The sequence below is a fragment of the Eumetopias jubatus genome, unplaced genomic scaffold (assembly GCF_037043125.1).
Source record: "Eumetopias jubatus isolate StellerSeaLion01/CBP00866 unplaced genomic scaffold, mEumJub1_p1.0 scaffold_7, whole genome shotgun sequence".
Lineage (NCBI taxonomy): Eukaryota > Metazoa > Chordata > Mammalia > Carnivora > Otariidae > Eumetopias > Eumetopias jubatus.
The window spans coordinates 107,521,488-107,536,529 of record NW_028274813.1 but is presented as its reverse complement, the minus strand read 5'-3'; the positions used below and the strand labels follow the sequence as shown (position 1 = coordinate 107,536,529).

The window sequence follows — 15,042 nt, the reverse complement described above, 5'->3', positions numbered from 1 at the left end:
CCTATTATTCAATAACCATGTTTGTGATGCATCTGCATAATCTAACCATGCATAAATTAGTATGTGTAATACAACACTTATTTGCATAATAATAGCAAGTTAATAGATGCTTAAAGAGCAGAGACCAACACCACCTTTAAATCAGACATGCCTCCAGGCACTTTGGCCTGTACAGACCAAGATGCCAGAAAAACAGGGAGCACCAACCAGAGGAAAACAGTCAATCCATGCATTTTTCATCCCTCTAGACATTTCACTTATTTTGCCCCCTGCACACCAGGGAATAATTTTCAAACCACAAAACAGCTTTATATTTTAAGTGCTAGCACCCTTCTAAATAAAAATCTTAAAGAAATTATAAAGATTATCATCAGCAATGGTAATATAATGGACAGTTTGTTTTCTTACAAATGTGGATAGGAATGGGCAAATTTTTTAAAAATTTGTATTTTCAGAATCATACCCCCATAAAATCGGGGGCCCGACTATTCGCTTAGCAAAAATAATGATCTAGGATTGGGTATTTTCACCCTTCATCTCAACCCTTTAATTGAAATAATTTTAACTGAAACCAAAAGCTCAAACAGTGTATCAAGAAAAGGCTGTGCCTCTCTAACCTCAGTATGAGCACACGGCACTGGGCTAGGATAAGGAAAAACATCACCAATGTCACACAAAGGAAGAGCATGATGATGCCTTTCAACCTTTAACAAAGAGAAAAAAAAATCTGGAGTTTAAAAAAAATCAAAAATCAACAGAGACTTCTAAATGACTCTTTTAAGATATCACTTTTCAATTTAACAGGACAGATTTATTTGTATGTGGCTCAAATGTTCACAATTGCTCCTTGCACCTTCATACATAGGAATGAATGTCACAGTGGCAAACGGCAGTAATGAACAATCTTACCTGAGGATATGGAAACCTCCCAAGAGCAAGCTGGGAAAGGAAATAATATTTGTCTAGTTATAGATTTGCATGCAGGGCAGATCTCCTTAAGACAGACAAGTACTAAACTTCAGAACTATACCCAGCAAATATAAAAAGCTCTCAACCCTGGATGCAGGAACTAAACTATTGCTGTAATTACATTAAACGTTGTATTTAGAATGGACATTTTCAATGGGCAATACTGCACCCCTCATAAAATACTCTAATTTTAACAACTAAACATTACCATTATGTGGTTTCTCTCAGCAACATTCTCAGCTCTATGGGCATTATTCATATTTACCTGTGTGCGACAGTTTTCATTTATTTTTTTTATTTTTTTATTTTTTTAAACAAGATAGGATCTTTTTTTTTTTTTTTAAAGATTTTATTTATTTATTTGAGAGAGAGAGAATGAGAGATAGAGAGCACGAGAGGGAAGAGGGTCAGAGGGAGAAGCAGACTCCCCGCTGAGCAGGAAGCCCGATGCGGGACTCGATCCCAGGACTCCAGGATCATGACCTGAGCCGAAGGCAGTCGCCCAACCAACTGAGCCACCCAGGCGCCCTGACAGTTTTCATTTAGACAGAGATATAAAACCAGAGCAGACCGCTGGCTTTTCCTCTTGTAAGATGGAAACACTTTATTGTTCCCAGCCCACAGTTCTGTAGAGTTTTTAGTAACAAGCACATAGGCATTGTTGTAGGAAATGGGGAATGGGCCAAATGAAACAGAAAATTTTGCCACTATTTTCATCAATTTATTTGTTTTTTCATTCATTTTCTATCCACAGGAAAAAAAGAGCTACCACTAGTAGAAAAGTGGCTATTTCAAGGCTGCAAAGTCCGAACTAGAGGTCTAAGTGAAATCGGGAACATGGATCTTTAGAGAGCTTCCAATTTTGCTTGATTTGTAAACTGCCATGTGTTTCTAGGCCAGTCACTTAATTTTGGTCTTAGAATTCTCACCTGTTAAAAAACACAATGATTCAACCAGGAACAGAGTTGATATAAAGTAATAAGATAAAATTTACCAAATGTACCATAACATATTTAAAGAAAATAGCAGCAAAACTTTGCAACTTCATAATGTAGCCCATCCTCAGGCCTGAAATCCTTTATATGTATTTGTAACTACTTTCAAAGTAGAATTGCTATATCAGGGAACTTTGAAGGTGGAATGAATCCAAAAGAGCATCAATCCATTTCACAGATTAGAACCCAAGGGTCCCATTGAAGAAGTTCCCACACAGTTCATCAGGAGAAGTCTGGGGCCTGACCCTAAGCCTTGCAACTTAATCCAGTGTTCTTTCCAGAGTTTTACATTGCTTTTCTACATCTTGAGAAGTTGTGCATTTATTTAAAAAACAAGGACACTATGGAAACATTACTGAACTCTTTTCTTAGAATCATTTCAAATAACAAAAGAACACCTACTTCATTTTATTAGAATTGCATTTTATCTTGGCCTTAAAATTATACACGTCAGCTTTTTGATCATGTAAATTATTTGTTGACTAAGGTTTGAATGGCCTGTGGGTATTACCAAAACCCAAAGCCACCTTTGAAGAATAAATATTTTGTTCCTTAATAAGGACAGACATGAAGATGCGGTTATGAGGTTAATTTTTAAAGATCTAAAACCAGTCAGAGTAAAGCAATGTAATAGGAATAAACCATATGACTTTGTAAGGTGACTACTTTGAAAAGGCCAACACTCATTTGGATGTATATTTATATATGTATGTGTGTTTTGCAATGCCTAGTCAGTTTCATTACCTTGTATACTCATTCTTATATACACAGAGTTCATTGATTTTCAAGATATAAAGTTATACTCCCATTATTTCATTTAGTAAGTATCATTCATCAAGGGATTAGTATAAAGTACAGATAGCAAAAACATCACAAGATGGCACGATGGAAAGAGAGTGTGGATGTTAATTAAACGCCCTTTCAGGTTCATGTGATTATGTTTGTTGTCTATACACTGTTTTAAATTACGAAGGGAGAGACTCAGCTCTCCATTCCCTCTACTCTAAATCTGACCCAATACAGGCAATCCATTTGCCTTATATTTTGTAAATACAGTGTGTTTCTGGCCAACGAGATTGTGCACATTGATTCAGGGGGAGCTGCTGTGGTCTACACGGCAGTAATGGTAGCCTAAGCGTTTGCACCATTACACTGACCTGACCGGCAGTGACAGCTCAAGAAAAGCTGTCACCTATCATCACACTCATCAGTGGATGACAAGTTTTGCACATCCTTCCATTTGGAATTATCAAACTACCAAGAGGAGGATCTGTCATCTAAAAAAGCTAACAACTTAATGACTAGTAGACGACATTTAGAGTATTTTATCTCAAGCCATTCTATAGGCCCTGTGTCACTCACTCGGGTATATGGTTCATGTGTCACTGAGGACCGTGGAAGAATTCTGTCCACATGGCTCACCGGCAGAAGAACTTGCCCATGACACACACAGTTAAAAATCTAAGTTAGCTGGCTGGTACCAATATGGGATGCTGGTTTTTGCTAAAGAACTAAATAAGCAATGATAAATGGAAGGCTTAAAAAAGAAGTGGCATAAAATGAAAAATATGAATTCTTTCCACTTGAACACAAAGCCTCAAATTCTCGAGTTATTATTGTTCTATGGAGAGGTCAGGCTACAGTCAACTTGGGAATGTGCACTCATCTACTTGGTGCCCCTGTCATAACTGGTACGATGTACTAAGGATGGCTGCTATCATTCCTTTACCCTATAAGATACCACCATGCATACAGAGAGAAAATTCAGTGCAGGCTGGTCAGCTGGGAGCCTCTCTGTACCAGTCTGCTTGGAACCAGGTGGCTGGCAGTGCTTGAACTGGTGAACTCATCATTCCCGGGCCTGGCTTTGCTTTGTGTGTACTTTCCTGACATCCTACGAAATCTCAGGCCTGTCAACTACATTCCTGGGAGAACTGCTCTAAGGCATCTTGCAGCTCTGACCTCTTTGGAGCCAGAGGACACAGGATGGTTCCTCGTCCTTGACCAGAGCGGTACAACCATCATTTCCTCTCTCTCGCAGCCTGTCACCACTGTGCTGCTCCAGCAGGAGGCCAAGGATTCCAATTCTGCACCGTGCAAACTGGCAGTGGCACCAGTAGGCTGGCACCAGAAGCAGTCATTTTAAGGCCCCGGGAGAGGAAGCTGCCTTCCACATACGTCCCTGTCGTTCTAGATTTAACGTAACTGTGGTGTTTTTGTTCCCCGCTATTTGTCTTGTGGCAAAACGTAAGGAAATATATAGCCAGGCCCTAGAACCCTTTTATCAAGTTCAATTAGGAGAAGGGAAGGAAAAGGTCTCTTAGCAGATATGGCTGCATGAAGAAGAGGCTCCTCATGAGGCTGTCAAAAGTCAAAATAAACACTGAACCCTTATGAGGAAGAGGGAACACATATGCTGTGAGTGAATTATTTCAGAGACAGACGGACCTGGGGCCATTCTGTATCTTTTACCCCTACTGGTCTATTAATCTACTTGCATTTCCCCAGTTTTTATTGTCAAGGTATTATAAATTAGGAAACTTACAAAAGAGAGTATGTAATCTTCTCTGAAATGGCCTGCAGATATGTCACTGTACTAAATGTGTTTCAGATTTAATGAAGCTTTAATGTCCTTTTTAATTTTGCCTGTTTCTGTATCACCAGGGGTCGGGCAAGGCAATCAGCACTCAAGAGGGTGGTTTGGTTTAAAACTAGGAAAAAACTCATTTGCTTATGAGTTGCACTGTATTTTCTTAATTAAATTTACTGAGTAAAATGGTTTAAGTTCAGCCAACCAATGACCTTTGTATGTAGATTTAGATTTATAAATAGGTTAACAGTTAAAGGAAAGGGGAAAAAAAAGAATCACAACAAAGCAAACAGATTAGGACTAAGCCAATAGAAATCTTTGCTCTTTTTTTCATCTTTACAAAAGAAGCATTTAAATATAGGCAGCTTAAGTCCAGTTTAAAAAAAAAGTATATTGAAAAACGTGGATGCACATAAGCGCCAGCAATTCATCAATTGACTCTCACATCCTTTTCATTCCCAGGAGGGGAGCGGCCTGTGTTGTAAAAGATTTGGAAAAGCTTTATTTATTTTGGGGGGGTGGTGGTGGACGTAGAGATGGGGGAGGGAGAGGATTCTATTTAATGTTAAAGAAAAAAGTGCATTTTGATTCCAAATACTTAAGATTCAGCAAACTGCTAAATACTCCGTTCGTTGTGGGAAATTCACTACGTAAAAGGCAGAAAAAGAATGCTCTGAAAACATTTACCATTGGGAATACATTTCAGTAACAGTAAACTACTAACATTTCACTGTAAAACTAACTGTTCCTTAGTGTCATCTTATTGATCTTTGATTTGTCCAATCATAATCTATGAAATACTCTTGAGTTAGCAGCATTTGAATATGTTGGATTTTATAATTTAAATAATAAATATGTGTATGGGGGTGTGATCATAACGGCTGCTAAATGCATAGCAACTGGATGACAGAAACATCTGTATTTTAACAAAAAGAAGATATTTATTTACAAAGCAACAAAAATGGCTTCTGTTGGTAACATGAATAATTACGGTCATGAAGTCACAAATGACAAAGAGAAAAAAATACACTGTAGCAAGAAAGCAAGTGGGGAATACAAATTCAACATATGTTTTTGGTGAATTAAGTTTCTTAGAATATCAACAATGTGCTAGTAGTTTTAAATTTACAGTTATACTGAAGAGCCCCGGATATTTTTTTTATTATTCTTAATTTAGACATATTCTGTTTCTTGGCATAACTGCAAACTGAAAATAAGCATTTTCAATATAGTCAGTGATCTAGCTGAAGGAGGACTTTATAGTCTGAAATGTTCTAAAATTTGTTTGTAATTACCCGGTGCACATTTTACACAATTAAATTTCCATCTAAGGATCTTGCATTTAGATTGTGCACTGCAGTTAAACCTTCATTTTATAGAAATGCAGCAGTCACTTTGGAACATTCAGACACCGGGAAACTTTAAAAAATCAGACTTAACTACTGGATTACATAAAATTCCCTAGGTGAGATTTCATCCCAAGACCAATTTACACAGTCCTAGAGAGAGAGTTTAAATCATCTGAAACTATGCTGGTGAAGAACCATAATAAATATTAAATACCTCAAGATCTACCCTAAGATTTGACTTTTCTTCCCATGTATCAATTTCACTATCCCCTTACTGAATGGTTTAAAAACAATCCAAAGGATATAACAGCAATTTACCAGTGTTAAAATGCTTTGGAGGTTAAACTGACAACAAAGAACAGAGAAACACAAAGCGTCTTGAAGTAGGGTTTCAATTAAATGTGGAGGATTTAGTAATGCAGGACCAAAAAAAAAGAGTTACAAATTAATTTAATCTTCTGCCTATAGTTTGCAGCTGCACTCCAAAGTGTCTAGGGCTTAAGAACAAAGCCTTGAAAGGCCTCGGAGTGAGGAAAGCTTCAATTTTTAATGTATAACGCCATTAGCTGATAACTTGTGGAATCTGCGACCCCTGCGGAGGGGCATAAGTGCGAGTAACAGAGACTGATGAAGTGACATATTTGTTCGTGTCTAGAACTATAAGGAAGAGGGTTATTACTAACACCATCAGGCCCAACAGAAATATGCCCTAATAACCTCAGGGACCCTCCACGTTATCAGTTCTCCCTACATCAAATATATTAAAATCAAAACCTAATTCACTTTAATTAAAGACAATTAGGTTGTTTTACTATTATTGTTTTAACTTGTGTGATATTATAGTACATTGCAAATTAAAGATGGGATAATAAATGTAATGAAAGCGCCAAAATAGGTACACCTTTCCACCCTGCTTGGAGAAATAAGCGTACCACTGGTGTCTATTTTAAGGAAATGCAAGGACGCCACCATTAAAAGTGGTGCAGAAACATTTCACTATACAATGAATACAGTGGGACCCTGCATATCTCTTCCCTATTCCATTTATACTTTTCACATAACACTTTCCTATAAACTGTAAGGATTTCCTTAACACAAACAGAATTATGGCCCAATGGAGGCACCAGAAGCTTAATTAATTTACCCAAGGTCATACTGCAGGTTGGTGGCAAAGCTTGTTAAATCACTAAGAACTGTGGGCTCTACAGATGTTTTTGGCAATGGCAAAGGACCCTGTCTGCAAAGGCCTCGGAGACTTCCAGTGCAGTGGGTGAACCACAACAAATAACTCATTACAGCTGTACAAAAGTGCTAAGTGCTCCTGAGAGCTCGCAAATAACATGTTTTCTTTGTGTCGAAAGAGCCTAAATGTGAGGCTCCCATCAGGAGGGCTTCTTAACATGTGCCAGTATTTAAAAAAGAACTACTCATCCTCACTCGAGTCCACGGATAAAAAGTAAATTTATTTTAACTGAAGGAGGCCAAACATGGTAACACAAAGAAATAAATCAAGTCCTTCTCCATCATTTGGAAGGTCCTCCATTCTATCCCACAGATTACTAATAATAGTGGAGAAAAGACAGCATTACAAATAAATGTTTCCAATAGAGTGTGGTTTTTTTTTTTTAATTAGAAATGGGCTTATTACAGTGGACACTTAAATGGGGAGAGGGCAACAGTAATTCACAAGTACAATATCCTAATGCTGTTCCATTAATTGCTTTATTTGTTTCACGGTTAAAAACGATTGCTTGCTGTAGCCTAACCGTGGATGCTGAAAAGCATGATACATTGAGGTCTCAACCTGGGCAAACTGTACCTAAACTTACACTTTATTGCAGCTTAGTTCACAATCTTCACCTAATAGAGGGGTATATCCCAGTGCAGCAGGAGGATAAATCATCCTGGAATATTACTCCGGCAAAGTTTAGCTGTGACTGCAGCATATGTGCTTTCGAGCCACTGAAGCAAAGGCCCATAAAATACACTAATTACTGGAAGTTATGGTCACTGAGTGATTGATAGCACTCTGCAAGGCAACTTCCTCATTTTCAGCTCTTCTGACGGGCTCATCCGCCACATAGCAATTATTAATTCATGACCCACCCCTCGGGCACTAGTACCTTTACTTCTAATTCTCCTGCTACCAGACTACTGCTACAGCTGGACACTGTCTTTCTTCATTCTGATGGCTGGGTAAGGATGATAAAAAGTAGATTTCATGCTAAACGCTATTGTTTTGAATCTTTAAACGTTGCTCGGTCCTTCTCACCCTGCTGTCCCAACACATAAATTCTCCTTCCTCTCCCACAATGCTACTTGACTTGCATCGTTTTCTTTCGGACTGTGTGCGTTTGTATATGTGTGCGTATATATCTATCAATCTATCTATACTACACTGGAGCAAAAACTTTGAATAATTTTTTGCATGAATACTACGGTTTAAATACAATACATAATTTCAACTTGGCCATAGTAAATATGAAACAGTTGATAAAAAAAAAAAGGAAAACAAACCCTCTCTATTTGAAGAGACCCACTTTTGTAGCTTTGAAGACACTCTGATTGTTCCAAGTTGATTTCCACCGGTATCTTTACTCAGAACAATGCTAATTAAAATATCTGGGTAATATAAATCTCTAAAAGTCACTGAGAAACAACTGCAAAGGTCTCTTTTGATGGTGTTCTGTGCACTGAAAGGAAATTCAGTGAGAAACTCTAAATTAAAAAGAGATAACGTTCAGTCATGATGGCTGAAAGCAAACAATTTACTTTTCTAATAGAAAAAATGAACTTCAAATTTTGGCACAACTCAAAATGCAATACTGGAGGTAGTTTCTCTATCTGGATTCTAAGATGGTGTAACAACAGATGAACAGAGGGAACTCCAGGGTACCTATCCTTTCAGGACTTGGTTCGAATTACTACTCCTTTTCTGGTGGGAGTTAATCCCAGAACACAATTTTGAAGACAAAATTCCTATCACTCCCTGTCCATACCATTCACTGGGCAGCGGAGCACATCCTACCTGGGTGACATTTCCTAGTGTTCTACATCTTCCTGTGTCTCTAATGCCTGGTAAATTTTGAGTTTTGTTTAAGGGCAGACTCTTAAGTCATATACTTTTGTGTTCTCCATGACACCAGAAATGGTATTTTGCAGTTGGCTGACAATAAGCATTTGTTGATTATGATAAACTCCCTGATGGTGAGGTCTTCTAGAGCTTACCCAACCTGGCAGTGCATGTTAGTTGTTTCTATGCTCTAATACCTATTTTTTTTTTTTTTTAACGTAGGCTCCACACCCAGCACGGAGCCCGATGCAGGGCATGAACTCATGACCCTGAGATCAAGACCTGAGCTGAGATCAAGAGTCGGACGTTTCCTTGACTGAGCCACCCAGGCGCCCCTCTGCGCTGCACTACTTTAATGAACATAGTATACAAACTCTTCAGTATTACGGGTTGATAGTTTTAACTGACAAGGCCCTCTTACACATCACTGCTTAGAATAATCACTTTCACATATTTAAGCATTATGATTAATTTAAATGGCTTATTTCTTATTAAAGACTTAAGGGTTGTAAGCAGGGAAAAAGACTGGAGTTAACTGTCCTCCAATCCATCTTGTGTACTTAATTCAATAACCATTTTCATCTTCACAGTGAGAATTAAGAAATGACACCCTTTCAATATGTTTGTATAATGCTGACCTGTGTCCTCTAACAGTACACAACTTCAATCATGGTAACAGTCCCTGCAAACCTAGCTCTGGGTATGGGGCGGGGCACGGTGGGGTGTTTCTCCATTTCTAAATTGCTCACTGGAGTCATGCAGCTGTGAGTAGCTGAGAAAACATCAGTGCTGGGGTATAGTCCACTGGTTCAACCAACTCTACACTTCTGTTTCTAGACATTTCAAAGTCAAGGGAGTCATCATCGGGTAGTATTCTCATACTTCTAGCATCTGTATGCTGCTCCTCGGAGAGAGAAAGAGAGAGATGGAGTGGCCACTCCCACCAAGGTGCCATGCATGCAGGTGAAGTTATCTTGGATCTTCCATTCTTAACCACCATCTGGCTGCACCCTCACCAGAGGCCCCTGTGGATACGGCGTCTAATGGCTGAGCCCTAAGATTCCTGACCCATAGAATCCTGTAAATAAAGGGTTGTGATGTTAAGCCACTAATGTTGGGTGCCTTATTAAGAGTAACAGATAACGGAAATGCTTTCCTTGACATCGATGTCAGCTCTCCCTCTCATCTGCCCAGTCCTATGCACTTCCATTGCACTTTTATTTATCTTTCTACCTACTTGTCAAGGAGCTCCTGAGGGCAAAGTTGGTATCCTTACTGCCAACACAGAATAGCATTACATAAATATTTACCGATTAGATGGAATTCTCACCTACCCACTTCCTAACAGAGCAGACACACTGGAGATTAGGTTAATTTTTGTATTTCTTTAGAAACATAAACTAAGGGGTGCCTGGGTGGCTCAGCTGGTTAAGTGTCTGCCTTCGGCTCAGGTCATGGTCCCAGGGTCCTGGGATTGAGCCCCACGTCGGGTCTCTGCTCAGCAGGACTCTGCTTCTCTCTCTCCCTGCTGCTCCCCATGCTTGTACTCTCTTTCTCTCTCTCTGTCAAATAAATAAATAAAATCTTAAAAAAAAAAAAGAAACATAAACTAGGCATTAGCATTTCTGAAAACCAATGGTACATGTACACTCTGAAATACGGTAACGCTGAAGCAGCTCTAGGGACAGTGTCACAGTGTCGGTAGTAAGCCTGGGAAAAGCAGTCTTGACTGACAAGCAGAATCACGATAAATCAGTCTTTTCCTTTATCTAATTTCCTGCTCATTTACGTTTACCATTTCTCTCTTCTCTTCCCAAACTACTTGATCTGCTTATCTCTACAGCATAATGACAGCAGCAGAGTTGGGGCACATGACTGCCGCTGCCTGGCCTAGTCACGTAACCTTTCTAAAGAAGTCCTTTAATTTCTCTAGATTTCAGTTTCTTTACTTGCAAAATGGGAGCTTTGATGCTTATACGGTGGAACAATCTTGGGGTGCCTCAAATTACTGATTTTTCAGTCATTTCCCATCACAGTGTAGGGGAGCCTAAATGAAGTAGTATAAAGTGGTTTTGTTAAGTGTTAGGTATATGCAAGGTGTTATGTTGTCACCCTTCTTGTGAGAATGACACTGAGCAAGAAGACGTCAACAGCTGCAAAAATAGGACAGAGCACTAGACTTGACAGCAGAAGCCCTAGATTCCAGTCCTCTTCTGCATGGGACTGGCTGCATGCTGTCACTGTGGGCAGGACCCCCCCACCCCCGTCCCCTGGCCCCCGGCTTCCTCATTGGTATGAGGAGAGATCTGATTTAACAAGTTCTAAAGACTCTCTTCTGGTTAAAAAACATGCTAATCTCTAAGTACAAGATAAGGTGTGTAAAAGAATTGTCTACATACATGCTATAAAAATGTTGGAAGTTTTTATTAGCCAGTTCAGAACCAAAGTATGTGCTATGGTCTATAGGATCTTCAAGAGGATTTTTAAATTGATTTCCAGGTCCCTGGATTTGAGTATTGACACAATTCTAGGATCAGTGCTTTCTACCACTGGACATCTCAAGGGAGCGGCCGTGGTTCCCTAAATTATCACTCACAGAATTTAGAGTTGACAGATGTCACTAGAAGACCGGCCCTTATCTTTTAGATCTCAATTTAAGAGATCTTAATTTACACAACACACCACTCAGTTACTCCTATCATATAACACTGCTTGTTTCTGTCTAATGACTTGCTGTTGTCAAACACCTTCTTTAAAACGGCGGTTCCATGAAGGGATTTTATCAGTTTCATTCACAGCCATGTTCCCAGTGACTAGCAACGCTGCTTGCCACATACTAGACACTCAATAAAAATTCTGAGTGATTAATGAATAAATGACTGCATCTTATCTAACCTCATCCTTGTTTCTTCTACAAAGCATTTCTTCTTAAGAAAGAAAAAACAAAAACTTGAGACATGGCATGTGGTTATTCAGTCACTACGTAAATGGGGCATTTTTATCCCTAAAGGGGATGATTCCACCGTGGAGTAGGGAAGGATGTAGGGATCTAACCATTAGAATTTTCTTCTTTATATTGAATAGAAAACCATGGGCTTTTTTTTTTTTTTTGGTCATGTTAGCTTCAGAAAGTTCAGCCTGCCAGTCATCGAGCAGCAGCTTGCCTCTTCTGACAATCCTTCAAACATCTGAATATGGGTTGTCAAATGCTTGCTTTGCCTTCTCTTTATTTCTTTATTCTTCACATGAACACTTTGTTGACTTAATGTTTTTTTAAAAGTCCAAATTGTGTGTTTGTGTGTTTGTGTACACACAAACACAAATGATTTGGACATGTGCTGTTGGAAAAACTTTCAAACCAGTCTGAAATCCATCAAAATAATAAAATGCTTAGCTGGGACTGCCAGCACCTGTTCCATCTTGTTTTGTCAATCTCATGGTTGTTCAGATAGCTCCGAGCACAAAGCCAGCTCAACAATGCCTCATTCAGTGGGAAACACTCACTTTGTCTGCCAGTTGCACATTCACTGCGATCACTGACAACCTTGGAAAATGCACATTTAGGCATGGTAATCTGAGACAGCTGGATCCCTTCACAAACCTTGCAGCAGACTGAACTAGTCAATCCATCATCTCCCAAAGGTCATTTTAATGGCTTCTTTTTGCAGTAAGTTGCAAAAAGTTTTAGATTTAAAAAATGACAATGGAAAAAACCAAGTTAAGACAGAATTAGAGAAAGGGGAGTAAGAGCAGGGGAATGAGTGATGGAAACTGTTACATGCTCTTTTTCTCAACATTCTTCAACGGAAGGGAAGGAGGCCCATGACAAGGACTCCAGACCATACTCCTGCCCACTTCTCTATACAGTCTTCCACTGAAATTTCCTTGTTGTTTGGACCCTTCAGCTTTGATCCTTTTGCCTTCTGATGGTTTTCAGCAGAAACTTCTGATCAACAGGTAAGATGTTTCACTAGATGGAGCAGCAGACCAAACATATGGTAAGATTCAACTTCCACTCATGTTCTTGACAATAATTATAAAGGAGAGGAGAAAATGTCAGTATTTAAGTGAAGCACAGCAAAGGCCAAGTTTTATGGTCTAGAGAAGCTGACAGCAGCTGCTCATAGGGTACCCAGAGCCATCCGTCACCCCTCAGACCAGGTTCATAATCACCAAGGGCTAGAAAAGCAAACAAAGCCGCAGCTGTGGACCACTAGAGACAGCTTTGTCTCTGGGTGTTCTTACGTAGGGGGCGGGGGCAGGGATGGGTTCTTCCACATATTTAGGGGCAGGAACCGAGTCTGGATAATGTTCCATAATTTCTGTCACTTGGCAAAACCACCCAATACATAGATGAGGATGTTATTTCAAAGAGAGGCTTACTCTCAAAATAACTTTATAGGGTGGTTATTATTAAATGAAAGTGTTTAGAGAAGAGCCTAGAATACTGAAAGTTGCTGCTTTCAAAAATGTGTTTATTATTGTTTATCGTCTGCCTCCCTCATGTTGTAGATTCAACAAGGAAAGGGAACATGCCTGTTTAATTTACAAGTGTACCTGAAGCACTTCGTAAAGTATGCGGAGCATAAAAGGTGCTCAATAAATATTTGAGGAATGAATGAATTCTAAAGTTATCTTCATTTTACAGATAAGAAAGCAACACTTGGGAGTAGCAAAATGACTGGGCCGAAATCACACTGATTGCAAGTGGTGGTGCGAATGTATCTAGTTAATCCAAAGTCTGAGCATTTTAAGAGTTCAAGAATTAGGATGGCAGCCCTTGAATCTGAAAATCTTCTCATAGAATGAAAATTACCCACCCTTCATCAAAATTCTCCAGAGGCTTCTGTCAAGGGTACTGGGCTTTGTGATCTATGCCACTTTGTTAATACTTTTCATTTCACAGAGCTTTCTATGTTTGCTTATAAATGGAAATTACATTTCATTTTCTTGGTATCTAATGAGTCTTATCTAGCATCCATTAAAAAAATACACATATATATGTGTGTGTGTATATATATATATATATATATATATATATATATATATATAAAGCCAATATGTTAAAAATGGGATATGTTCACAGTTTTTTACCATTTCCATAAAAAAAGGTGGTTCTATCCAACTATTTTTACCTTAAAAAAAAGGTTTATTTATTTTAGGGAAGGTGCAGAGAGAGAGAGAGAGCCTTAAGCAGACTCCCCACTTGCGCAGAGTTGGATGCAGGGCTCAATCTCATGACCTGAACCGAAACCAAGAGTCAGACATTTAATCGACTGTGCCACCCAGGCACCCCAACTATTTTTACTTTCTACGCTAAATTTTCCTTGGGAAAAATTCTATTGTAGATATCTACAGAAAATTAAAAAATTTTACCATTCCCCAGTAAAAACTCCATTTCTCTGGGCAAAACCATTGGCATATCATTTAGAAAAAAAAGTTAGGTTTTGTTTTTTGGGTTTTTTTTTTTTTTTGCTATAGGAATACTAAAGAGGAGGGCAATCTCAAACAACATATAAATATTTATCTCGTTATAAAATTAAAATGAAAACATTTTCTTTGGTGATTTCTTCCCGTTTCATCTACTCTTTCTTCCTGAAACTTCTGTTTTTCACATTAGACTTCCTGACCTGGTTCTCGAATTTTCATTTCTCTGCTTGTTGTTGTTGTTCTCTGAAAGTTCCTTTGTTACAGCAGCCTATTCTTGTTTCCTGAACGCAGCATTTTCTCTTACCCCTCTGAGAATCCTACAGGAGCTCATCTGAATTCTTCTTCACTGCCTGGTTTCCAAGGCCCTCCAAGTTGTTTTTTTTCCCAGTTATTTTAGGTCTCTGTCCTAAAGGCCTTTCTCACATGTCTTGCCAAGGGTATGGCACTAAAAATCTGGCTGAAAACACTGTGCTCATTGGTGGAGCTTGATGACTGACATAATATGATGTAACATGAACCCCCAACGTCTGGATCTCTAAGACTTCTTGGTCAGATTTCCTTAGCGAAAGTCTCTTCTGCCTGAAAGGTAATCTTGACTGCCAGCGTCCTAAGAACAGGGTGTGATAGGAAGGCTGG

The 15,042-nt window shown here is 39.0% G+C and overlaps 1 protein-coding gene across 5 annotated transcripts in view; it reads right to left on the bottom strand.

Annotated features, from left to right (window-relative positions):
- MAP2K5 (mitogen-activated protein kinase kinase 5) overlaps window positions 1-15,042 on the bottom strand; it is a 252,618-nt gene that overhangs the window by 83,142 nt on the left and 154,434 nt on the right. For 4 of the 5 annotated variants that reach the window (XM_028100051.2, XM_028100050.2, XM_028100053.2 and 1 more), the window contains one exon: window positions 910-939. The exons of the other annotated variant lie outside the window; for it this stretch is intronic. In XM_028100051.2, coding sequence (XP_027955852.1) covers window positions 910-939 — 30 coding nt within the window. The remainder of the gene's footprint in view (window positions 1-909; window positions 940-15,042) is intronic. 5 annotated transcript variants of the gene reach the window in all.